General features: G+C 41.1%; 1 protein-coding gene across 4 annotated transcripts in view; it reads left to right on the top strand.

Annotated features, from left to right (window-relative positions):
• The window catches only part of RELN (reelin), a 291,904-nt gene that overhangs the window by 43,656 nt on the left and 222,184 nt on the right, over positions 1 to 26,064 (top strand). For 2 of the 4 annotated variants that reach the window (XM_083574839.1, XM_083574838.1), the window contains exons 1-2: positions 13,536 to 13,675; positions 25,621 to 25,756. In XM_083574839.1, coding sequence (XP_083430965.1) covers positions 13,642 to 13,675; positions 25,621 to 25,756 — 170 coding nt within the window. In that variant the 5' untranslated portion in view covers positions 13,536 to 13,641. Of the gene's footprint in view, positions 1 to 13,535; positions 13,676 to 25,620; positions 25,757 to 26,064 lie in introns of those variants that run through there. The other 2 variants (XM_083574837.1, XM_083574836.1) reach the window with 1 other exon arrangement.

Here is a 26,064-nt window from a genome sequence, read left to right as displayed (position 1 = left end):
ATCTACCACTATTAAGGAAGACAGTGAGGTTCACAACACCTCTGCCTTTTTACAATTCACCTGAAAGCAGGTTCACTTGATTTTAATTGAACTTGCATGTAAGTGTAGTTCAGGCTGAAGCTTAGACATCTGATTCTCTGTGCCACTCCAGCAGAAAAAAGCAACTGGGTAGTCTTATAGCAAAGCAATTGCTGAGGCAGAAGTTGTGCCTGTAGTAGTGTTTTGAACTCACCCAGGACGTTGCACCAGTGCAACAATGTGGATCTGGCCTGCTTCATAGCAACCACCTGGATCGCTGGAGACAAGAAGTGTTTCATAGCAAACAAATGCTTAAAGGCAGCCCATGGAGCAGGTGGATAAAGGGGAATCAGCTATAACAACAGACACTCCCTAATTTTATGGATTCAAAAGAGACAAGAACCAATAAGCACTTTGATGGAAACAGCCCGGCAGGAAAACACCGTGGTGCAGACCCTGTGGCCTTCCAGAGGTTGCCGGACTCCAATTTCCATCAGCTCCAGCCAACAAGGGCTATAGTCAGGGACAGCAGGAGCTATAGTGCAGCAACATCTCAGGGGCTAGAGGTTCTCCATGTCACTGTATCCCACCAGGCCACTTGTCCAAAATTTGCATTAAAAACTTGTTGGAGAACATTAGGACTGTGCACATATTACAATTGTGTACTCTGAATGAACATAGAGAGGAGGATGAGAGTACACTTTTAGCTGTATACCTGCATAGCTGACCAGACATGATCTATTGCACTCGCCTACATATTGATAGTCTGCACAATCCCAGTTGTATGTTAGAAATGTTATGGAGTTGGAAAAATGAACTGCATTTTCTTGATATTACCTCTAAGAAAGGAAAAAGCTTCACTTATGATCAAACATACAAAGTAGATGACTTCCTAGCACCATTTGGAAATTGAGTGTATTTGCAGATGATTAATGGTTGTAATATAATTTTTATTCCAGACTGTTTGCTAATGTTTGGTATTGAGGAGAGAGAGAGAAAACAATAAAGATAAAAAAGAAGAAGACAAAAGGGAAAAAACCACTGTGCTTTTAATGGCCAAGAACAGGGAAGATATACGAGCAGGTTGGGGGAAGGTTCCTTCCTCCCCGAGTCAGGAAAGATGGATGGATATTTAAAAGTTCCATTACTTAGTAATTCATTGTTATTACAGAGAATCCTTCTACTGCAACTGAAGGTCTAGGCATGATGAGATTGAGAATTGCCACTTATTGATTCACAAAGACTAAGCAGTATTGCCATATGCTGTTCACATTTGAGGGCTATATGAAGTTACACACCACTGAGATTATGCAAGGTTCGTACTGAGCACTGGCGCAACATGGCCTTGACCTTGGGGCAAAAGTCCAGGGCCTCACATCTATGAGGCGCCCTCAAGAGAGTAGCAGATTATGGGGGCAGCAGCAAATATGTCCCCCATCAGAACCCAGACCATCATGGGCATGTCAGTGCAAATTAAGGCTTCTGGAAGTCATTGCGGCAACCTTTCTTCTTATTTTAAAAATGGGATGGCTGGCCAGCCATGTCATGGTTACTGATGCCCTTTTTGTTATCTATCTATCATCTATCTATCATCTATCATCTATCATCTATCATCTATCATCTATCATCTATCTATCTATCTATCTATCTATCTATCTATCTATCATCTATATCTATCTATCTATCTATCATCTATCTATCTATCTATCATCTATCTATCTATCTATCATCTATCTATCTATCTATCTATCATCTATCATCTATCTATCATCTATCTATCTATCTATCTATCTATCTATCTATCTATCTATCTATCTATTATGTGTTGTGCTTTTCCACAACAAAATGGTGCTTATTCTCAATAAAAGGTGTTTAGCATCAAGGGAGCAGAAACAATCTCAGTTTTATTCCTGTAAGTAATGAGCACATGCTTGGAGTATTTCTGTTTCTGTAACATATATTGAATGTAGAAGCAGCTGTAATGCATGGAATTGTGATGACTGAGGTAGAGGGGAGAGATAAGAGAAATGCTAAATGTTTCCTTTGCAACTTAAGTTATGCATAAGGCCAGCTAAGAGAAGGTCTGTAAGACCATTTAGTTCAGGGTCTAAAATTATCTTGTTGCGCCGCTGCTTCTGACAGGATGAAGTCTGCCTAAACAGGTGCAGTGGTTTTTGTACTAAGCAGCTTTCACATTGATTTTCATACAAATTAAAATGAGCACTTTAAAAATTCAAGCTTTCTCCCTTTCTTTAAGAGAAAAATCACCTTACTAACATAAAATTTGACAGGTGGGGATATCCTTATGACACTGGCAGGAAACTTCGACAATAGGACTCAGCTGTATCTTTTATTTATTGCAAGTCCAGTCAAATCCAATCCACCCTTCCATATTGCCAACCAGGGCAGCAGGGCAAAGGCACAGCTTGTTTAGTACCCTGGAGAGCTCACAGCAGTCAGTGCCAAGACTTGGGGAGAGTTCGTGCTTCAGCAGCATGTTGAAGCCTTCTGAGGATTGGCCAACTTGAGCCTCTTCCTAGCTCTATTCTCTCTGAGGTGCTATCTGTTCATTAAAAGGGTCATTGCCCAATTCTGTTACGGTTTGATCCTATGATGGCCAAGCAAGGAGAGATGAATCACAAGGATAGTCTCGGAGTTGGAGGAGTCCAGTAAGGCCACATACTCTGGCCTGGGCTGCCCAGAAATGAGGGACAGTGGCTTCCTAACTGATGCCTTTCCCTCCAAGTCTCCTAACTGGATGAAGGATTATGGCCAGAGAATCTCACAAGTTCTTTCTCTTTCCTTGGACCTCAGCTGGATCCTTAAGACTCCACCTTGCCTTTTCTTACAAGGTGGTTCTCCACCTTCAACCTTCTTCCTGGTCTCTATAATAGTAACAGCTAAGCCAGGCAACATTGGGGTGGGTTGCCTTTGTAATGTATTACTGATTCTTTTAACTCGGCATATTTTGATAACAGCACATCAAACCTCAAATGCTATGATTTTACTCTTAAACCATGTTATTATTTTGCAAATAAATATTGCAGTTGCAACGCTGATGTGATTGTTGCTGCTCTTTGGAGCAGGCACATGGATATTGGTTTCTGTTGATCATTACTAAATCCCCACATATAAGCAATGGCATCATAGCCAGGGCAGTCCTTTTCTAGCACACAATTGCCTCCTTTACTGGAGATCTCAAGGGTAGTATTGTTATTTTTCCCAAATTAGCTTTTATGTTAATGCAGATGAAAGATATGGGTTCATGTGCCTGTGAGCACTGGTACACAAACAGATCTGGGAACATCCCAGAATCGCCATGGGGACAACATGAGCTTTGCAGTGCTCCTATTTCAACTTTGATGGAATGAAAGCCAAGTTGTAAACTGGGAGTGTACAGTAATCTACTGCTTGTGCTTAGTAACATACAATACAAAGAATGTGGAGTGAGGCAAATTGCAGTAGTACTCAAAGATACCACAAACTTACTTATTTTTCATTTTTGCAAAAAAAAAAAAAATCTGTTCCATTTATCATAATGGTGAACAGCAAAAAACAACAATTTGTTGTTTAGTCGTTTAGTCGTGTCCGACTCTTCGTGACCCCATGGACCAGAGCATGCCAGGCACTCCTGTCTTCCACTGCCTTCCGCAGTTTGGTCAGACTCATGTTTGTAGCTTCGAGAACACTGCCCAACCATCTGTCGTCCCCTTCTCCTTGTGCCCTCCATCTTTCCCAGCATCAGGGTCTTTTCCAGGGAGTCTTCTCTTCTCATGAGGTGGCCGAAGTATTGGAGTCTCAGCTTCACGATCTGTCCTTCCAGTGAGCACTCAGGGCTGATTTCCTTAAGAATGGATACGTTTGATCTTCTTGCAGTCCATGGGACTCTCAAGAGTCTCCTCCAGCACCATAATTCAAAAGCATCAATTCTTCGGCGATCAGCCTTCTTTATGGTCCAGCTCTCACTTCCATACATCACTACTGGGAAAACCATAGCTTTTACTATACGGACCTTTGTTGGTAAGGTGATGTCTCTACTTTTTAAGATGTTGTCTAGATTTGCCATCGCCTTTCTCCCAAGGAGCAGGCGTCTTTTAATTTCGTGACTGCTGTCACCATCTGCAGTTATCATGGAGCCCAAGAAAGTAAAATCTCTCACTGCCTCCATTTCTTCCCCTTCTATTTGCCAGGAGGTGATGGGACCAGTGGCCATGATCTTCGTTTTTTTTATGTTGAGCTTCAGACCATATTTTGCGCTCTCCTCTTTCACCCTCATTAAAAGGTTCTTTAATTCCTCCTCACTTTCTGCCATCAAAGGTTGTGTCATCTGCATATCTGAGGTTGTTGATATTTCTTCCGGCAATCTTAATTCTGGCTTGGGATTCATCCAGCCCAGCCTTTCGCATGATGAATTCTGCATATAAGTTAAATAAGCAGGGGGACAATATACAGCCTTGCCGTATTCCTTTCCCAATTTTGAACCAATCAGTTGTTCCATATCCAGTTCTAACTGTAGCTTCTTGTCCCACATAGAGATTTCTCAGGAGACAGATGAGGTGATCAGGCACTCCCATTTCTTTAAGAACTTGCCATAGTTTGCTGTGGTCGACACAGTCAAAGGCTTTTGCATAGTCAATGAAGCAGAAGTAGCTGTCTTTCTGGAGCTCTCTAGCTTTCTGCATAATCCAGCGCATGTTTGCAATTTGGTCTCTGGTTCCTCTGCCTCTTCTAAACCCAGCTTGCACTTCTGGGAGTTCTCGGTCCACATACTGCTTAAGCCTGCCTTGTAGAATTTTAAGCATAACCTTGCTAGCGTGTGAAATGAGTGCAATTGTGCGGTAGTTGGAACATTCTTTGGCACTTCCCTTCTTTGGGATTGGGATGTAGACTGATCTTCTCCAATCCTCTGGCCACTGCTGAGTTTTCCAAATTTGCTGGCATATTGAGTGTAGCACCTTAACAGCATCATCTTTTAAAATTTTAAATAGTTCAGCTGGAATATCATCACTTCCACTGGCCTTGTTATTAGCAGTGCTTTCTAAGGCCCATTTGACTTCACTCTCCAGGATGTCTGGCTCAAGGTCAGCAACCACACTACCTGGGGTATACGAGACATCCATTTCTTTCTGATATATTTCCTCTGTGTATTCTTGCCACCTCTTCTTGATGTCTTCTGCTTCTGTTAGGTCCTTTCCACTTTTGTTCTTTATTACGGTAATCTTTGTACGAAATGTTCCTTTCATATCTCCAATTTTCTTGAACTGATCTCTGGTTTTCCCCATTCTATTGTTTTCCTCTATTTCTTTGCATTGCTCGTTTAAGAAGGCCTTCTTGTCTCTCCTTGCTATTTTTTGGAAATCTGCATTCAATTTCCTGTATCTTTCACTATCTCCCTCACATTTTGCTTGCCTTCTCTCCCCCACTATTTGTAAGGCCATTGGACAGCCACTTTGCTTTCTTGCATTTCCTTTTCATTGGGATGGTTTTAGTTGCTGCCTCTTGTTATAATGTTACGAGCCTCCATCCATAGTTCTTCGAGCACTCTGTCCACCAAATCTAAATCCTTAAACCTGTTTCTCACTTCCACTGTGTATTCATAAGGGATTTGACTTAGATTGTATCTTACCGGCCCAGTGGTTTTTCCTACTTTCTTCAGTTTAAGCTTGAATTTTGCTATAAGAAGCTGATGATCTGAGCTACAGTCAGCTCCAGGTCTTGTTTTTGCTGACTGTATAGAGCTTCTCCATCTTTGGCTGCAGAGAATATAATCAATATAATATAATATAATATAATATAATATAATATAATATAATATAATATAATATAATATAATATATAATCAATCTGATTTCGATGTTGCCCATCTGGTGATGTCCATGTGTAGAGTCGTCTCTTGTGTTGTTTGTGATGGTTTGTGATGACCAGCTTGTTCTCTTGACAGAACTCTATTAGCCTTTGCCCTGCTTCGTTTTGAACTCCAAGGCCAAACTTGCCAGTTGTTCCTTTTATCTCTTGACTCCCTACTTTAGCATTCCAATCCCCTATAATGAGAAGAACATCCTTCTTTGGTGTCATTTCTATAAGGTGTTGTAAGTCTTCATAGAATTGGTCAATTTCAGTTTCTTCAGCACCAGCGGTTGGTGCATAAACTTGGATTACTGTGATGTTAAAAGGTCTGCCTTGGATTCGTATCGAGATCATTCTGTCATTTTTGAGGTTGCATCCCAGTACAGCTTTTGCCACTCTTTTGTTGACTATGGGGGCCACTCCATTTCTTTTACGGGATTCTTGCCCACAGTAGTAGATGTGATGGTCATCCGAACTGAATTCGCCCATTCCCGTCCATTTTAGTTCACTGATGCCCAGGATGTCAATATTTATTCTTGCCATCTCATTTTTGACCACATCAATAGAATTACATTAATCAGACAAATGCCAAATGCAACATAAATCAGTAGATGAGATGAACACTGCCTCTCCGTATCCCACCCAATATCCAAAGTGAGTACCAAGCTTTGACAACCACCCAATTGACATTTGACCATGTTAAAGAAAACCAAGCCTTATAAGCAACAGTTGGAGGAGCTGGGTATGTTTAGCCTGGAAAAGAGGAGACTGAAAGGAGCTATGGTAGCCATCTTCAAATATCTTAAGGGCTGTCACATGGAAAAGGGAGTGTGCTTGTTTTCCCCTGCTTTGGAGGGTAGGCCTCAAACCAACAGCTTCAAGTTACAAGAAAGGAGATTCTGACTAAACATTTGGGGGAAAAATCTGACAGTAAGAGCTGTTTGGCCGTGGAATAGACCCCCACGAGAGGTGGTGGACTCTCCTTCCTTGGAGATTTTTAAGCAGAGGTTGGATGGCCATCTGCCATGGATGCTTTAGCTGAGATTCCTGCATTGCAGGGGGTTGGACTAGATGGCCCTGGGGTCCCTTCCAACTCTAAGATTCTATGACTCTATGATGCAAGGTCCCAATCTCTCAGAAGTGGACTATTTGCTTGGGCTTCATTTGAAGTAAATGGACTGTTCCCTAGCATCACATGGTCATAATTTGCTTGGATTGGATTTTGGCTGCTAGATCCAAGATTCAGCATGGTGCTTAAGCATAGCACCTGATGTACATCAAGACTAGTATATTTTCTTGTTTGGTTGCAGTATTTATATTCGATTTATATTTTATTGCTTAAAACTCCATAGTGCAGTATTCAACATAGAAACATTTCCATTGCCACATATTACCAAGGATGACCTATAATTATGATGCTAAAATTTTAAACTGGACTCTTAATTTCAGGGTTGTGGGTTCGAGCCTCACATCGGGCAAAATGATTCCTGCATATCAGGGGGTTGGACTAGATGACCACTGTGGTCGCTTCCAATTCTATGATTCTATGATTCAAGATAACCCCACAATAATGAATACAAAATTCATAAACAACATATCAATAAAGTTACACTACTTCTATAAATGCTTGCTTGGATATATGGATGAAAAAAAATTACTAACAAATATTGTAATCGGTAAAGTGCTATCGAAGAGAATCTGGGTGGTCTTTTGCATTTCCAATTAGCCCAGTTAATTACATTTAAATTTGGGCACAATTTTTCCATGGAATCACTCCTTTAAGTGTAGTGTTTCCTGTGAATTGTTAATGAAGTTGCTCCATAGGGCAAGACAAAAAATGCTGGACAGAAGCAAATGAGGTCCTTAAAGGCAGGAAATGTCTAAAGGGAGAGTTGTAAGTCACTGATGCATACTAAGAGATACCTCGTTTTGCTTGTTGATATGAATCTTAAAGCATGATGCCCCAGGGAAGTCTAATGTTTAATTATGAATATCCATTTATGCACTGCAGGAGAAAAAATTTCCTTCTATGGCTTGTCTTATGAACAGCAGCTTTACCGCACATTCTGAAGAACTGAGAGCCAAACTAGACAAGACATCATTCATGCAATTAGCAACTGCATGAATGGTTTTTAAAAAGTAAATACGAAGCATGGAGAAGTCCAATCTAGACTGGGAACCTGATGTGAAGGTATTTTGGGGGGGGGGGGACACGACTTTAACCCTCTGCTTACCTCAATGCAATCCCAGTTCACTTTGGGGTGTCTGCACCAGCTATTTGCATTGGGGGGAAATGCTTCCTTTAGCATGAATGGGAAGTTTTATTCGAGAGAAAATAACAGTTGTGGGGTCCCTGATTCAGATTGGGACCACATCAGCAGGCAAAGAGTTAACCTTTCTACCCCCCCCCCAAGCCAGGGTCTTGATCTGGACTGCGATCCCTACTTCTGATATCTCTTTTAAAAGCCATCCATGCAGTTGTTACTTAAATAGTTAATGGCATGAATTGTATCTTGCCTAGTTTGGCTGGGAGTAAAGCTATTCCCTTTTACTGTTTTTGATGTTATGCAATTGTTCTTAACCTTAAACAGATACTTAAGAAAAACCACTTGGATTTTATTATTAATCTTTCTTTTTATTCTGGTAATAAATAAAGTGGAGCTGCTATGAGTGATCATTCGAGGAACAAATTACAATTACATCAAATTACAATGTTATATTCTAGAGTCCTGTGCACTGTTTGGAAAGAAGGGAGTGCTCGATCTCTTTCAAGGACTGGAGTGTGTAGAAAAATAAGGATTTTGGTTAAATTGTCTACTAGATTTTCATGTTGCTTTCAGGAGAAAAAAATAGCTTTCTACCCCACCGTAGTTCAATAGTCGTTCCCATTCCAGCTCCTATCTTGAGCTTCATAAACATTTCCCCCTAATGTTGGAATCTTATCCCTGCACCATGTTTCCCCAGGCTTCCAAACTGCTCTTAAAAAGTCTTGCATTTTAAAAGCACTACAGGGTATTTGCACAAGAAGTGTTTAAAAGCAAAGAAACATAGGGAAAACAAAACAAAAACAGCAGGCAAACTCCAGGAGACCCTTTAGACATCTTGTCAGTGCAAAAGTCAGAGGAGGGGTTTAAAAGTAAAGGGGAGGTCGGTGTGCACTTGAGCTGTTGCTTCAAAGACATCTCACAACAAAATCTGTTCTGCAGACTTGCCTCCGCACAGCTACCATTTGGGAAGGGTCAGGTATTTTAGGGCACCATGTGGAACACCAAATGATCTTCCCTACAAGCTCATTTGAATGGGAAATCAATTGTAGATAAAAGAAAGGAACATGCCTCCCGCTGGTCCTGCACTGTCAACAGAAGTGGAGGGAAAGGAAATAGACTTCTGTAGCTGCGTTTGTGTTGGCACTGAAACATTTTGTTCTTGGGATCTACGATTTAAAAAAGCAGAAACTATCATGACTGATTACTGCATATCCAGGAAGCATTAGCCTGCATAGCATAACATTCTTGAAATGTTCCTCTGTAAACTACTGAAATTGCTTCGTGCCCCCGGCTTACTTTGTGACAAATCAAATGGGCTCCAGGACCTCACACCAGAGACACATGCCAGAAACCAAACAGATGGTAAGCTAGGAAAAATTACCCTCAGCATTCTCATTAGAACAGTTGGGGAAATTTTAATAGGCCCCCATTTGCCTTGTGCTGTATCTAATACCCTTTGAACTGCCACTTTTTTGTTACAAGTCAACAACCGCAATGTATATTTTAATAGGGATTATCAAACACAATTTGCCCAGAAGATGTACCAGCCCTCCACTGCTAATTAGCCAAGTTTAAATAATCACTGAGTTCTGGAATAATTGGAAAGAAATCCTGTTTTTCTTGCCAGTGCATAATTACTAATTAACAGGGAGATAAAATATCTGTATAGCATCATATCTGGGAGAATCTGTTAACAGTTAATTAAATTGTTAATGGGGGCCAAATTGACATTGGTCAGCAAAGTTTACATTTCAGTTTTACTATGTATAATCAACTTTCCTGAATCAGAAGGAGCCATGATGACAGTGAAACCTGTAGAGATAAAAGTTGATGGTCCTGTCAAGTTTTGTTTAATAGACTCGAGGGGAAAATGTTGTCCTTGATAATTCCGAGTTTTTTACTGCGTCCTGCTCTATATGTTATGTTCAAGAATGGTAAAACCAAAATCTATACTTTTAACCATAAAAATTAGTTGTAAACCAACTTTTCCAATCCAGAAAAAATATTATAAAAATGGAACCTGTAATGTCCTCTTCATGTTTCACTTGCAATAAATTTAGATAAATTGTTTTTCAACGAAGTCATGCTATTTAACTGTATTCAACATAGACCAAATATCCTTGGTAATATTTAGTACAAACATTTAGAAATTGCTGGTAGTCATCAAATTAATATTTTTGTACAGGCAGATATATTGTTTCAATAATAATTAACAAAGTAAATAAAAGTACAAGCCTAATCCTCTAAAGAGTTCATTATATTTTATTTATGAAACTCTATCCACTGTAGTGCAAATGCTGATTTGCTTTATAGCAGCTGAAGTGGTCTGGATATGGCCTCGATATTATTTTTATCCTAGATCTTCTGCTTCAATAATCAATAATCAATAATCAATATTTTATTGACCTCAGTGCAGTACCTCATAGAACTGTGTCCTCAAATGACAATGGATTTCCTAGGAAATGTGGGATTTGATGCAATAGGAATACCTTAGCTGCCCCCCAAATTAAGAAATCCAAAGACATTTTATTCTGTCATATCTTATTGGCCACTTATGATATTAGACTATTATGCCTTTTCCAGAAACCTTGTGTGCAGTCAGTATACAGACTGCTGAGCACAAGGATCTCCTCCCATTGATCACATCCTCAGTGCTGTCAGGACAATACTAATACTAATACAGTGGTGCCTCGCAAGACGAAATTAATTCGTTCCGTGAGTTTTTTCGTCTAGCGAATTTTTCGTCTTGCGAAGCACGAAATCCCATAGGAATGCATTGAAATTCAATTAATGCGTTCCTATGGTCAAAAAAAGTCCAAACAAAGCCAAATTTGGTACAAGAGTTTATTAAGTGCTCTTTAAAGTCACACATACTGTAAAGAGCATTTCAAAATTCAAACCCAGAAATTTTTTAAAAAAACAGCAGAGTGGCCCAATGGTCACAGAAAATCATAAAAATGCAGAAAAAAACCACACAAGCTTCCAGATTCTTGCAAACCTCTCCCCATCACCAAGTCCTTGAATTCCAAACACCCCAACCCAAAATCCAAAACCCCCCCAAAAAGTTTTAAAAGTTTAACTTACCAAATGGCTGCAAAAGAAGTTTTGGAAAAGCTTCAAAAATCACCAAAGTCTTCAAAAACCTCAAAAAAGGCTACCACACCGCTTGCTATGAGTTGCTCTTCGAAGTCAAGTCGCAACTGTACAGTATTAACGGTTTTAAGAAAAAGGAAACAAACTTGCAAGACGTTTTCGTCTTGCGAAGCAAGCCCATAGGGAAATTCGTCTTGCGAAGCAGCTCGAAAAACGGAAAACCCTTTCGTCTAGCGAGTTTTCCGTCTTGCGAGACATTCGTCTTGCGAGGTACCACTGTACTCTTTTGTGGGCATGGGGACAAGACACTGCTCAGAACAGAACAATGTGTTTAAAAAGAACATCAGCTGCAATGTGCAGAGCTCCCTTTTCCCATTATAACATCTATCAGAACTTAGTTTGCAACCTGGTATCGTTGCACCATGTGTCCATTCTGCATGTAAGCTGTTGCTGGCTACAAACTGGGAAAACACATAAGGATGTCAGGATATGTGGTGAGTTCTGATAGATGCTATTGAGCAAGTGGTCTGCTGTCTCATGTCATGTGACCTCCAGATGCTGTATGTTCTCCATGAGGTGTGACAGATATGCACAATAGCCAGCTGTTATGCACATTAGCCACTCAACTTACACATCCCCTAATGCAATTGAACCAAGAGAATGAAACAAAATGAAATGGCAGGCTCCTTTAAGCTGTGGGAAGGGAGCTGCCCCTACACAGCTTAAAGGACCATGGATGGGGGAAGGGATTAAACTTGGAGGACCCACTTTCTCTGAGACCAACCTCTGACTTCCTCACTCCATTCCCCAGTGAAAGTATCATGAAACTTGGCTTTCTGCAGTACTAGTACTATAATGATTACCATAATATAATGGAAGCAGTGGGAATGATAAACAAATTCTGATATGTAGCCCCTTGCAAATATTTGTGTGCAATTCATCAACAGTTTAATTAAGTATTCCAACTCTGAACTTAGCTATTTTAAACTACATGCTCAGTAGTTTTTGTTTAGACATGACATAGGACATACAGTAGTAAAAAGCAGCTTTCTACATATGTCTTAGTTAGTGTTACTAATTCTTAGTGAAACTTATTTTGCATCACACAGAGTTACCAAACACACAGCAATATTAGAATTCAACATAGCATATTGTTCTGAACTCTTAAGTTTTGCTCTTCTAATAGTTTTGCTCTTCTGCTCTCTACCTATATGTGTGTCTTCAGCTAAATAGCAAACACAAATGCATTGTGGCGTTACGGACATACTGCAGTCACATGGAATCACGGTCACTCTGATGCTTCCTGACTTGCTATCAAAAGAACATAATTATCATTACAATGAATCTATAAGTACTGACAACATTAGCTGCTGGATAAAGAATATGAGTTGTAATGAAGTCTACATTAGATGAAAATAGGCGCTTTGGCCTTGAGCTAGTGGAACTAATCCTTTAGCATAAATATCCAGAAAGCGGGGTTGGGAAACAACTAAGTTTCTTTTGGATCCTCCTATACTATATGCATTATTTTATTTTATTTTTTAAAAGGCCCTATGTTTCTTCTTGACTCATTAAATAAAATCCTTTAAGGTCATTATTTTATCTATTAAAAAAACTTGCCTCTTTCTTCTGCATTAAACTAAATTGGGATTTTGCACCACCCAGTACCTTAGAAATAGTATCACGATGCAAGTGGACACATTTTTAACATCATACTGCTGGCTAGTGAGCTAGTAAGTTGTAATTCATTTGTATAAAGAGATTGGGATAAACCTTGTCTTGAGAAGGGCATGGATTTTAGCAACTTATTACAAAATGTCTTCCATTTTAAGCCAGTGAAAGTTCACATCCTCAATCTTGGGAAGTATGGCAGAGAAGCTGTTTTAGCTGATACTTTCTTATACCAGCATCAAAGGCAGCCCCACTCTGTTCTCTGTAGTGTGGCTAATGATTTAATTTGCATGCAAATTCCAGATTGAGGCTTCAGATTTTTATTAAATGAAGTGTAAAAGTATTTTTAAAGCACAAAATACCCTTAACTTGAGACATAATTCTAGGAAACATAATCTTGTGAAGTACAGGAAAGTTAAGAGGTAACCAATATGTTATACAAATCCAGTGGTTGCTCCCAAAACTGACTGCACTGTCTCCTCCAAAAGTTTCAACTTAACTTGTCATGACAGACCACTTTGTGACAAACCCTTTGCACTGCCAGGCAGGAACCAGTGATTGTGACATAAGGGCAGAATGCAGTGGTGTCACAATATGAGGTTAGTTGTCTGGCTGAACCAGGTGAGGGTAGCCAGTGGGTTAGGGACTGAGTGAGTTAGAGACAGGCTCTGGTGGAGTGAGTGAACGAGACCAATAGTAGATCCAACGGTCAAGAAGGAGGTTTCTGTGTGTGCTGTAGACGGAAATGAGTGGCAGACGGGGCTCATCAACCTGGGAAGGTAGGCCGTTTAAGAGAAGGAAAACTCTGGTCCTAAACCTCTGCTGCCTTGCGGGATATCTTTGGGAGAAGAAAAGTGTAAGGAAATTTTCCACTTCCAAATTTTGGACTGAGTGGAGATTATTCCAAGAAACCCTCTGAAAACATCTTTCTTTCTTTCTTTCTTTCTTTCTTTCTTTCTTTCTTTCTTTCTTTCTTGTTCCTACCAGTGTCATTGTCTCCTCTGGTTGTTTTAAAGAGGCATCACTTTCTTTTGATGTTCAAATGCAGCAACCTGTAATTTAAGTTCTACTTATTGAGAACAAAGTCACTAAGTATCAGTTCCTGGTTTGCTCACTTAAACTCTAGTTCAAACATCAAGAAGAAACTATGGTTTGTTTAAAAGCATAAGCTTCTGATATCTTCCTGAGTGCAGAAGAGAGGGAACGATAGCAATAGGGGAAAAAGATAGGGATTTTGGTCACTGTCAAAAATGTTAAAGAAAAATCATAACTAGTTTCAGCTTAGTGCTATACATTATTGCTATTTATTATGTTTCTTGACAATGTTGAGATTTTCTCTATTAGAAGGATAGGCATAGCCTCTTTCCTATTTTTATTGGTTTGTTTTGTAAAAGTCTGGTTTTAGCAGAGAAGAGCCCAAAAGCGGAATTTCCACATGGCCTTAAAGGCTCAAGAACTATTTGCATAATTTTAAGAGCAATCCTGTTATTTTTGTGAGACTTGACTTGCGACTTCCAGCATCTGGAGTTGATAAAAGTGATTACGCAGGGGAATAAAGCTGGAATAGGAATACCAAGGAGAAAGAAAGTCCTATTAGCATATTACTAGGGGGTGAGATTAATGAAGGTTAAAAAAATGGCTAAGCTTCTGATCTGCTAATCTGCCTTACAAGAAAAACAATTAAGAAGCCATATCAGACTCGCCATGCTCCCCTTACGTACCTATGTTCCTTTCAGAAATCAATGGGGTAGCACAAATATAACTTCGGGGGAGGAATTTGGCTGTAATTCTTCATGTCTCTTGAGAGCACTTTTTCTCATTAAAGGCAGATTGACAGTGCATAAGCGCAGTCATTTCTATCCATTAATTTCTGCCCCCTGCTTGTGTATGTTGCTTTATTTATTTGAATTCTGAAATTAGCTACATTTGGAATAAACCCTAATATTGCATCAGTCAAGCGTTAACATTATTATTATACCCTTACTGTGGTAAAAGTAAGAGTTACATGACTCAGAGTAATGCTGTTATATATATATATATATATATATATATATATATATATATATATCAATCAGTTAATCAATAGACTTAATCATCCTTCCTTAGAGAGAAAAGCTCACTAAAGTATATTCAATGAAAAAGTTATAGAATAAGCTCAATAAGAGTGTCAGTTTTTATCAGCAAGTTTATGTAGCAGTTTCCTGGAGGAGAACTAGTTTCTGCAATTGAGCACTGATGCCTAGAGTCATAGGAGCCAACTCCTAGGGGCTGTGGGGGCTTTGGCCCTCAAAATATAATATTTGATGGGGCCAGGCCCCCACAAAGTTGGTGGGCATTCCCATTCAAATGATGTGTGCACACTGTGTCATGTGATCAATTATGCAGGGCGGGGCTTACCTGGACCCCCACAATATTGTATTCAACTTTGCACCCCTACCTGGAGTAGAGAGATCCAATACTCTTCTTGTCGGGTGTTGCAAGGCATCAGCAGAAGCATGGAGTCTGCTTCTGCAGCTCTGTGTGGTCACACATTTGCTGCCTAGATAGCAGTACCTGTCAGAACCGTGGGATGAAAAGCCAGCCGGCTTGGCCCCTGTCGGAGCGTCTCCCTTCTCAGCCTTGCCGCTGCGGAGATCCATCAGTCATCCTCCTCCGATGTGCATCTGTGACTCATGCTGGCATGCATGAGCACATGTTACTCAGCAGAGTAAACACACAACAGATCTGGCTCGAGGCGTGGATACTAGGCTACTTTTATTGTACATAAATCAGAACAAAGAAAACATGGCTTCTTTCCTTGTCTCTTGGAGAGAGAGAAGACAAAAGTAATACAGAGCGGATATTCCGCTCACAAGACTCCAACAATCTGTGCTGGAATGTAAACAGACATGTGACATGTAACAATCCCACATATCTGCAGCAAGGGTGGAATGGAATTCCCAACAGTACCTGGCACAGACCAATGAAGTCACCATTCATACCTGTGGTCTGTGTTGCAACCCACTCAACACCTATGCACCTGTACAGTGCTCAGGTAGCAGCTCTTGTTCCTCTACTGCCAATTTGTGATAATTTCCTTACTCACTAGCCATGTGGGAGCTTCAGTGCTTGTAAAAGATCAAAAGGATGACCCAAGCACTTTTGGGTCCCATAGATTTCATTGAGAAGGTAAAAGACATACATAAGATACTGTATACACTTACCTAGGAGTAAGTCCCACTGAACTCAGTAGGACCTATTTCTGAGTTGATATGCACAGAATTACACTGCAAATCTGTTTACCACAGAAATCTATGGGACTTAAAAATTGTTAGCTCATGTCTCAGAACTGTGGGCTCAGATGAATTAAGAAGTTTGGTTGTTGTAGAGGGAAGACTGGCTGTATTTAGACACCAGAAATGAAGTCTGTGTGGTGACAGATTCAAGTGCTGAAATCTAGAGCTTGAACTTATTCTACTATTTTTTGCTCTATAAGACACACTTTTCCCCCTCCAAAAATTAAGGGGAAATGTGTGTGCGTCTTATGGAGCGAATGCAAGCTCCATGGCTTCAGCGAAAGCAACGCGAAGCCTCCGGAACACAGCGGGAGCATTCCTGCTGTGCTCCGGAGGCTTTGGGTGGCTATCCCTGAAGCCAGGAGAGCAAGAGGGGTCGGGAGTTCCCGCTGCGCTCTGGAGGCTCCGCTGAAGCCTGGAGAGCGAGAGGGGTAGGTGTGCACCGACCCCTCTCGCTCTCCAGGCTTCAGGGATAGCCGCCGAAGCCTCCGGAGCACAGCAGGAACTCCCGCTGCATTCCGGAGGCTTCAGGTTGCTTCAGGGATAGCTGCGCAGCACCCCTTCAGTGAAGCGGGAGGAGAAATGAAAGGGGCTCCGTTTCTGCTGCCGCTTCGCTGAAGGGGCACTGCGCAGAGAGGGAGAGATTTTTTTTTCTTGTTCTCCCCCTCTAAAACTAGGTGCGTCCTATGGTCAGGTGCATCCTATAGAGCAAAAAACATGGTAGCTAAATCTACAGTGAAAAGCCTGCTTCCCCTACATTCATTCAGAGAAACAATTCAAGCACGCAGAAATAAGGTATGGTAGGATCTGCTTTGGACCGTATCACTTTAAAATGCAGGTGGAGAATCATGCTGGAATCCCACCCGGGAAAACCATTTAGCACATATTTAAGCAGTTGCTTGGTAGCAACAAGAAATTACATGTAGTGAGATTGCAGAGGAGGGATTGGGTGTTCTGTGCCTCTTCTGTGGTGTCCAGCATGGTAGTCAAGCAGACTGCCAAAGGAGGGAAGGCCCCTCTTCCATGGCTAGGGTAGAAATGCAGTGGGCTGCTGTGGGAGAGAAGGAACTCTGTTCCTCCTCTGCCAGCCCCCAGCTGCTAACTTTTGTGGGCTTCTCTACAAGGCTGCTTGAGCACACAGAAATTCCCCATCAGGAAGAAGGCCATTCTTCTCTCTGGCATGCTATCTTCCCACAGACAGGGAGGTGTTTTATTTTTGTTTTGATTTTACGGGAATTAACTATCCAGACATGTAGTTTTCCACTTGTAGTCTGAGGTGGTACAGCCTGGAACGATTTTGGTATGTGTTTTGTCTGCTTGCATGAATCAGCTCTCAGTTTCAATTTGTAAACTTGTAGAGAAGGTTCTTCATAGAGATACTGTAGGGCACCAATGCAGCATCTTTGAAGGGAATGTGCCCTAGAGAGACCCCTTGCCATAACTCGGATGGTGGCTGCAGTTGCAGCCCAGCATGGCTTCTGAGGAGCCAAGGATTTAAGCAGTCACCCTGCATGGCTGGCTGACGTCAGCACTGACCTTGGCTAGCTGTGGGGGCTAGCAGGATTGTTAAAAATTTTAATGGGCCACTCAGAGGCCTAGAACAGTGGGGGTGCCTCACCTGTGAACCTGGCTGGGCCAGTCTTCAGTCTGGTCTGCTAGTGGGTCATAATGAGCAGGGCATGTATAGGGCCTTGCTGCGGAATTATTCAGCCACTGTTATGTGGGGCGAGGAAGGAATTTGCCTGCAGACATATTGAGCCTTTTTTTCCGGGGTGTGGGTAGGCGTGCCTTCCTCTTAGCAACTGTCACAACTTTGGTGGGAAAAGGCATTGGGTTGGACCCTTAGTCAAGAACTTGGGGGTGAATGAGTGTCCCAACCCCAGAATTCTAGGATTAACTCAGAGTACCCCAGTAAAGGGGTCCAAGGGTGGGGTCTGTCCAAAAGCCCAGAGAAGGGCTGCCAGGCAACAGAACATCATTGAATAACAACAACAACAACAACAATGTTTTTTTCTGGGGGGACGCGGGGGGACGTATACCCCTAAATATTTTGTGAATCTTTATACTTTTGTCCATTTACTGTATTTATCCCCCCCCATTTGAACTATAAAATTGTGATTTTCTTAAGTCAAAATGAGAGTAACTCTAAACATTTTTTTTTAGAAAAAAGCACTAATAATACAGTGGTACCTCAGGTTATGAACTCAATTCATTCCTGAGGTCCATTCTTAACCCGAAACCATTCTTAACCTGAGGCGCATTTTCACTAATGGGGCCTCCTGCTGCCGCCTCATGATTTCCATTCTCATCCTGGGGCAAAGTTCTCAACCCGAGGTACTACTTCCGGGTAAGCGGAGTTTGTAACCCGAAGCGTTTGTAACCCGAGGTACCACTGTAATAATAATGATAATGATAATGCTATTATTTAAACCCCGACCATCTGGGTTTCCCCAGCCACTCTGGATGGCTTACAAGCATATATAAAACATACTAAAACATCAAACATTAAAAACTTCCCGATACAGGGCTGTCTTCTGGCATCCTGGTGGGATTTCCCTGTTAGATCTGCGTCAATGGAGGACATCCTCTCACCAGGACTGACCTTAATGGATATATCAGTCAGCAATTGGGTTGGCTGATTCAGGACACATACCCAATGCCTACGCCAAATCCAATCTACATCTGTAACTAATAAAGTTGTAGCCATTTTGATTCCACGCTGGTGTCATGCCTTTTTTACTGTATTTACATTGTTAACCCCCGCCCCGAGTACCACTGGTAATCACCGGCCTGCTGGGGTCTGCAAATGCTTGCCACCTACCTAGGAAAAGGAAGCAAAACAGTACTGTGGCTCTGTATCATTCTTGCTACTCCTTACCCTCTTGATGCCTCGTCTAGGCTATAATACATTAATTTTGTTTGTTTCAGCTACAATTTCTAAAGTTTATTCAGCGTTGCATATGGTTCAAAAATGTAACATTGGCTGGCGAAGTAGGTTCTGCTCAGTTTGTTTCCCCGGTGGCGTAGCGTGGGGGGTGCAGGGGGGGCCGGCCGCACCGGGCGCAACATCTGGGGGGGGGCTCGCACTCGCAGCTCTCTGCCCCTACCTGGCTCACTCACTCTCTCTCACTGCAAACAATACATGTGCTTAGGGGGTAAGGGTTTCTTTAACTAATCTAGTGGAAGAGACTCAAGTGCTAAAATCCACGGGTTAGGGGGCGCAAATTACTTGCCTTGCCCCGGGTGCTGACAACCCACGCTACGCCACTGTGTTTCCCCAAAGAAGATGGTGATAACTCATTCACTGCAACCTAGCATGAAGAAACCACCAAATTGCAGTATTTATCTAGCCATTAATGGCAGAATAAGACAGCTTTTATACACCGACTCAGGCAGTGCTGAAGACAGAAAGAGAGTCCCTGTTCACAGGCCTATGGCTAGCAATGAACTAATTTGCCATCAGAGAAGAGGAAGTCCTCACTGGAATAAATGGATGTGTTTAAGCTGCCGCTAGAGCAGTGTTTGAAATTGAAAATCTAAAATGAAAGCAAAGTTTGCAGTGCATAGTGGGTATTTTGTGAGCCAATACATCCGTGGTTCCTATTTCTTTTTGGTGGCGATTTAGATTTGATGACAGGTTTAGAATCCACTTATAGAAATTGTAAAGAAGAACAAGAGTGGAATAAAGGTTAAGAAAACTATTTTCTGAAATAAAATGCATTGCCGTGTAAAGATTATCTTTTCCATTCATATGAAAAAGTTTCTCTATCAGTGCTATTTTTCTGCACAGAAAACTGGTATTTAATACTAGGTGCTGTAGGCATGCACAGTGAATGGATAAATCTCACTTGGCCTTGAACATAAGTAGATTATCTGAAAAGTTATTTCATTTTCCCTTTTATAATATTTCCAGTAACTGCCTAATGTTAGCATTTTTGCATGTATTTACTCCTTATCCCCATTTACTAAACTTCTTTGCCTTTGTATACTTAACTATCATTTTGTTCTCTAGCATCTTTCCAATTGTCAGTGAACGTTCTTAATAGTCGGTGCATCGGGCATTGGCATCCATTTCTGACCTCCCTTTTTACAAATACACATGCTTAATAAATTGTACAAGGAATCTCATTCAATGTCTTGGGGAATTATGCAAATGAAAGGCTATATTCTCCTCCCAGTGGGCTCTCATTTGCATATGCGTAACTCATGTCAGCTTGAACTCATAAATCCCCAAGATGAAAATACATCTCTAGTGGATTCTGACAAAAGGCTTTCTTAGAAAATGTTAATTAACTACCCATCAAATTCGGGTCATTTAAAACGATTAGAGGAGGAGGGGGGAGGAGTAAATCCATATACTGTTGGCTAGATGCAACTGTGTCTTTTGAATAAAAGATAGTCCATGAGCATTGTAGAGTACCAGCCTTTTTTAGCCACCCTGTAATAATATTGAACATAGTAATATCTAACAGAAAACTAGTTTAGACTTTACATTTCTTGGCTTACTTAACAGAGATAACTCCTCATGTGTGCAATGTGAAGAGGAACTAAAGTGATTTAGAACTGGCTGTATTCGGGGTGGGTGGGGGGTGGGACTCAGTTCTGAGTGACACCAGCAGTGAAAAGAAGCTAAGGAGATCTGACTGGTTGCAGTTTTGTATACAGTAGTACCTCAGGTTACATACACTTCAGTTACAGACTCCGCTAACCCAGAAATATTACCTCGGGTTAAGAACTTTGCTTCAGGATGAGAACAGAAATTGTGCTCCGGCGGCACAGCGTCAGCAAGAGGCCCCATTAGCTAAAGTGGTGCTTCAGGTTAAGAACAGTTTCAGGTTAAGAATGGACCTCCGGAACGAATTAAGTATTTAACCTGAGGTACCACTGTATAGCCTGGCGGCAGCGTGCTACTAACCAAAGCTTGTCCCTTCTGATCTAGTCTTTCTGGCTCATTTGCAATCTTAGTACTGTATTGCTACAATGTGGGCACTTCAGTGGACATGCCAGAGGGCAGGGGGAACTGTAGGTCCCTGCCCCAACCTACATACAGTATAGTCATTATGAAGATCAGGCTACAGCCTAAATGTGTAGGATATGTACAGTTGTAAGGCTGTGCATGCAGTGGTGAAGCTTCATGCTCCACTACCGGGGGCTTAGAGCAGGTGGGGATGTGGCTGGTGCCCCCCTTGGGGGGCATGATGTGCGCCTCGGGGGGGGGGGGCGTGACATGCATCCTGGGGACGTGGTACACCGCCCATGAGGGCGTGGCGGCATTCTGGGGGCATGATGCGCCGCTTGTGGGGGTGTGGCATCTGCCATGTGTTTGGGGGGGTGCACTGCGCGTGTCCAGGGGGGGCACCACGATGGCACCCTACCGGAAAAGTGGTGCCGGGCGCATCCACTCCCTCTGCACCCCCGTTCCTCCGCCAGTGTGTGCATGAGCCTTGGAGTTCTCCTATCATCTCCTCCTCCTCTGACCTGGCCCTGAGAAGGAGATCAGAAGCGGTTTCTTCTGTTTTTAACTAACTGCAGCTTAGGGTTATGTCAAATCCAGGCAAACTGTCTTAGTCATAATTACAGTTTACTGAGCGAAGCCAGCTTCAAACCAAGGGTTTGTGGCTTGTTTCAATAAGTTATATTTAAGATTAAGCATAGTTTGGGTTTGGAGATAATGCTAATTGTAAATGAAAGTGAAAGTTTCTTATCCTCACAACTGGATTATTGTAGTGCGCTCTATGTGGGGCCACCCTTGGGCTTGATCCAGAGGCTGAAGGTGTTGCAGAATGCAGAAGCTAGGTTCTTTTTTTGGGGGGGGGGTGAACTATCACCAGCATATAACGCCTTGCTTGCAAAGTTTGCACGGCTGCCAATTTGATTCAGGGCCAACTTTAGGGTGTTGGTACTAACATATTTATTTCTCTCTCCTGCAAACACAGAACACAAGCTACATGAACTTGCTGTCTTCTTTATACAGACAAGATATCAAAGCTGTGAAGTGGCTCTTGTGTCTTATGTACACAGATCTGGTGCTTAAATAAGGAGTGGATGTGACCAAATGAATCTAATTACCAACTTCAATATAATTATTTCCCCCTAAATGCTAAGAGATTGTAGGAATTTACTAACATCCCAATTTAAACTATATTCCAAAATTAATATTTTTATTTTTATTTAAATGCATAGAAGTCTCTTTTAGTGTCAGGGTGAATACCTTCTCTAGCTCCTTGTTATGTTGTAAGATTGTTATTTTCAAAATAATTGATATCATCTATAAAATAATTTCAGTGCTTGAAGTAAGCTAAAGCTAACTTAACCCACTGAGTAAGAAAAAAAACCTTCCAGAATTGTCAGTATGCGCTCCCTTTGCGATGTTTAATAATTTATCAAGCCTTGCTGACCCCTAATTGATTGCAAAAGCCAGCAAGTGTTTTAGAAGTCTCTTCCATTCTATCAAACTAGATGGATGTTTTTTCCTGTGAAGCAGAATGTAATCACCCAGAAAAAAATCAATCAGCAGCTGTATGTTAGATATGAGTGTAGTACACTTAGGCCTTCATTTGAAATGCCAGTAGGTGGTTGTTAATTGAGTAGTTCCACTGACTTTAATGGGATTATCAAAGGAGAGTTGGTTGCAGAATCATTCCATGCATTATTCTCATCTTTAAACAGGTAAAAAAGAGTAACACTCACAGCAATGAAATATTGATATTTCCTAATGCACCAATTTGTTATATGGGATATAACTGCTGCTGTTTCATGTTGCCACATAAGGTCTTAGCTACTTTAAATACACAAGGATGACTCGTGGATCTCTAACAGTTGGATAAATTAATCAATTTAAAACTGGGTGGTCAGTAAATCACTCAAATAGTAACCTATCAAAGGAACAGAATTTGGTTCTCAAAAGAAAAACTCACACATTCATTTCTGCTTTCTCTCTGCTTCCCAGCAGGACATTTGTCCCATTAACTCCCTACTCCCTCTCATTTATTTCTTCCAGGGGTTCTTAAGCCACAGTTTCCTGTTACTCCCAAACCATGGAATTATGGTTTAAGGAATGGCTACACACCAAGACTGGAAACTGTGGTTTGATCCTGCTTTGCAAACCAATATTTTATACCATCTACCTTATGCTGGTCTACGACCGTAATAAACTGTTGTTGTTGTTGTTGTAGTACCATTTACCAGTCCAGCCATGAGATAAAATTGTGATTATATTAGTATTTAAATAAGTATTAAAATACAAATTTCCATGCAGTTATTTTTTAAAAAATCTGCAGGTTAATACAAAACATGACAGGCTGGATTTATGAATAGGCGCATACAAGATGGAAATGGACCAGAAATAGCCATCCTTACCTGTGTTTCTTTGACAGTGTTGGGGCCATAGATATGTGACCAGAGCGTTTCAGATGCTGCAGTGGCCTTGACTTGGTCTAAGTTATGTAGCCGATATATATATATATATATATATATATATATATATATATATAATGAATTCAGGAGAACAGAGTATGTTACGTACTGTCATATGGCTAAGCTTTTCATTCAATTTCTTTTTGTGGGTTTGGATCAGGCATGATATATAGCCAGTAACCCTAATAGCTTCACAGCAAAGTAATATACGGTGGAGACAGACCTAACTGGGTAGTGTAGCATATAAATTATTTCAACACAATGAGCACACACAGTAAAACTCGAGGGAAAGGGAGTTCAGAGAGGTTCTTCTTCACATTGAAGTAGCATATGATTTAGTGATGCTTAGTTGCTGCAGACCTTGGATATACTCCCTGGTGACCTAGATGCACGGAAAAGCTGCTTTGTTTTATGTTTTTCTACGGATTTGCACAGTTGTTGGTCTCTCAGACTCACTGCCATACCTACCAGCCCTTAACACAAATTATGTGAATGTTCTATTCACTTTTAAGTAATAGATAAGCACATTAGTTTTCAAAAGCAAGTTCTGCCTCTGGCATATCTTATCACTCACTGGGATTGTTTTGAGAAATGCAATATAATTACTTATTTTCTGTGTATGCCTTCCCATGTACCCCATTGCAGAGTATAGTGTAACATAGCTGCCTGATCAGCTGTGTTACTGAGAAGTCTTCTTGGTGGGGAAGAGAAAGCTGGTTTTATTCACAAGACAAGCATGTGGCTAGAAGGAAAATGTGGATTCTTCTTCATTTTATTGGAACTGTTTATATCAGTTTAGACGCAATCCTAAGTGCATTTACTTGGGAGTAAGCCCCTTTGAAAACAAGGGACTTAACTTGGAGTAAATTATTCTTTATACTTATTAGTATTAGTATTAACTAAACTTATTCCTCAGCTGTTAAGTTGAAAAATATGCATATACCATAGAAAAGAGATGGGGAAACTCCATACAACATATGGGAGACCGCCCCCTCCCAGCAAATAGCAGTATGTATAAATATGCATATGCATACATTGTTAAGCTTCTAACCTATTGAATCATAGACTCCTAGAAGTTGAGTAGAGTTGAAAGGGACCCCAGACGGTCTTCTAGTCTAACCCCCTGCAAGGTAAGGAATATGCAGGTGGTTCATACGGGGATTGAACCCACAACCTTGGTGTTATCAACACCACGCTCTAACCAACTGAGGTATCTGCCGCCGAGGCCATGCTGTGGAGGATTTGAACGGAGTGGAAGTATCCTTCTGCTCAGCTCTGCTGGCTGAGCCAGCCAGCCTCCTGCTGGCCACAAAACATGCAAATGGGCACAATGTTTGCTGGCAGTTTCCCCACTGGCAGAAGTCAGCAGGAACACCCAACGTGAAGAATTCTGACCCCGAGCCAGACTCACTGCTGTCACATGGTGGCGTCAGACCTAATCCAGACCCAATCACTGCACCAGCCTGAAGCTGGCTGGCATGGTTATCAGGCCTGATTCCACAATCCTGATTGCATTGTGTCAATTGGTAGGCTGAACAAAATGGCATTTGAGTTTTTTCCAACCATCTCTATGACAGTATGAATCTAGAGGAGGAGCCAGGAGAGTCTGGGTCCACAATCACTTAAAAGTCAGTAATTTGTGGAAAGGTGGAATATACTCACCTTTTAAAGAACTAAAGAAATAAATTGGAAGGAAAGATGGACATAGCTATTCAGTGTACTATTTGAAGAGAGTTGAAGCAATCTTTCCTGTCCATTACTGAGCATAATGTCATTCTGAGGAAGGAACTGCTTTGAGGTCACATTACAGATAGGAAAGCATAGCGATTAATTTGATTGACATTCAGATGGAAAGGTTAGGTTAGGTTCAAGTCCAAAAAGCTTTAAAATAGTGGAATATGGCATTTGCTATTGATACACCAACTGAATATTCTTTGCTATAATTTTTTTACTTAACATTTCTGAAGCAATGCAATGAATATTTGTGTTTAATTGCATCTGTGTTTCATCTTTACTTTCTGTCTTTCTTGTAGGAATAATGTCTGATCACCAGTTTGGAAATCAATTCATGTGCAGTGTGGTTGCATCTCACGTAAGCCATCTACCGACAACAAATCTCAGTTTTGTTTGGATTGCCCCACCTGCAGGAACAGGCTGTGTAAATTTTATGTAAGTGTCAAGATACTGTTGCTGATAATGCTAAGGTTCTTTGTAGCATGGCTACAGGAAGTAAAATGCATGTAATTGTTTCAACCATGAATCTCAACATATGTGGAAAGATTTATCTCCAGTGAATATTTGGTATTGGTAAAAAAGCCAAACTACCAGTCTTACAAATCAAGAGGCAGATTGCCTGTGTTTTGTCTATGATGGGTGGTTAATGTTCACATTTTTAAGCAGTTGCATGGAGAATGGTCAGATTTGCTCTAGTATCAATTGTTGCTCAACAAGCTACCTTTATTAGTTATATTTATAAT

Source organism: Podarcis filfolensis (assembly GCF_964270895.1).
Source record: "Podarcis filfolensis genome assembly, chromosome: 10".
Lineage (NCBI taxonomy): Eukaryota > Metazoa > Chordata > Lepidosauria > Squamata > Lacertidae > Podarcis > Podarcis filfolensis.
This window is presented reverse-complemented; position numbering and strand designations above follow the sequence as displayed.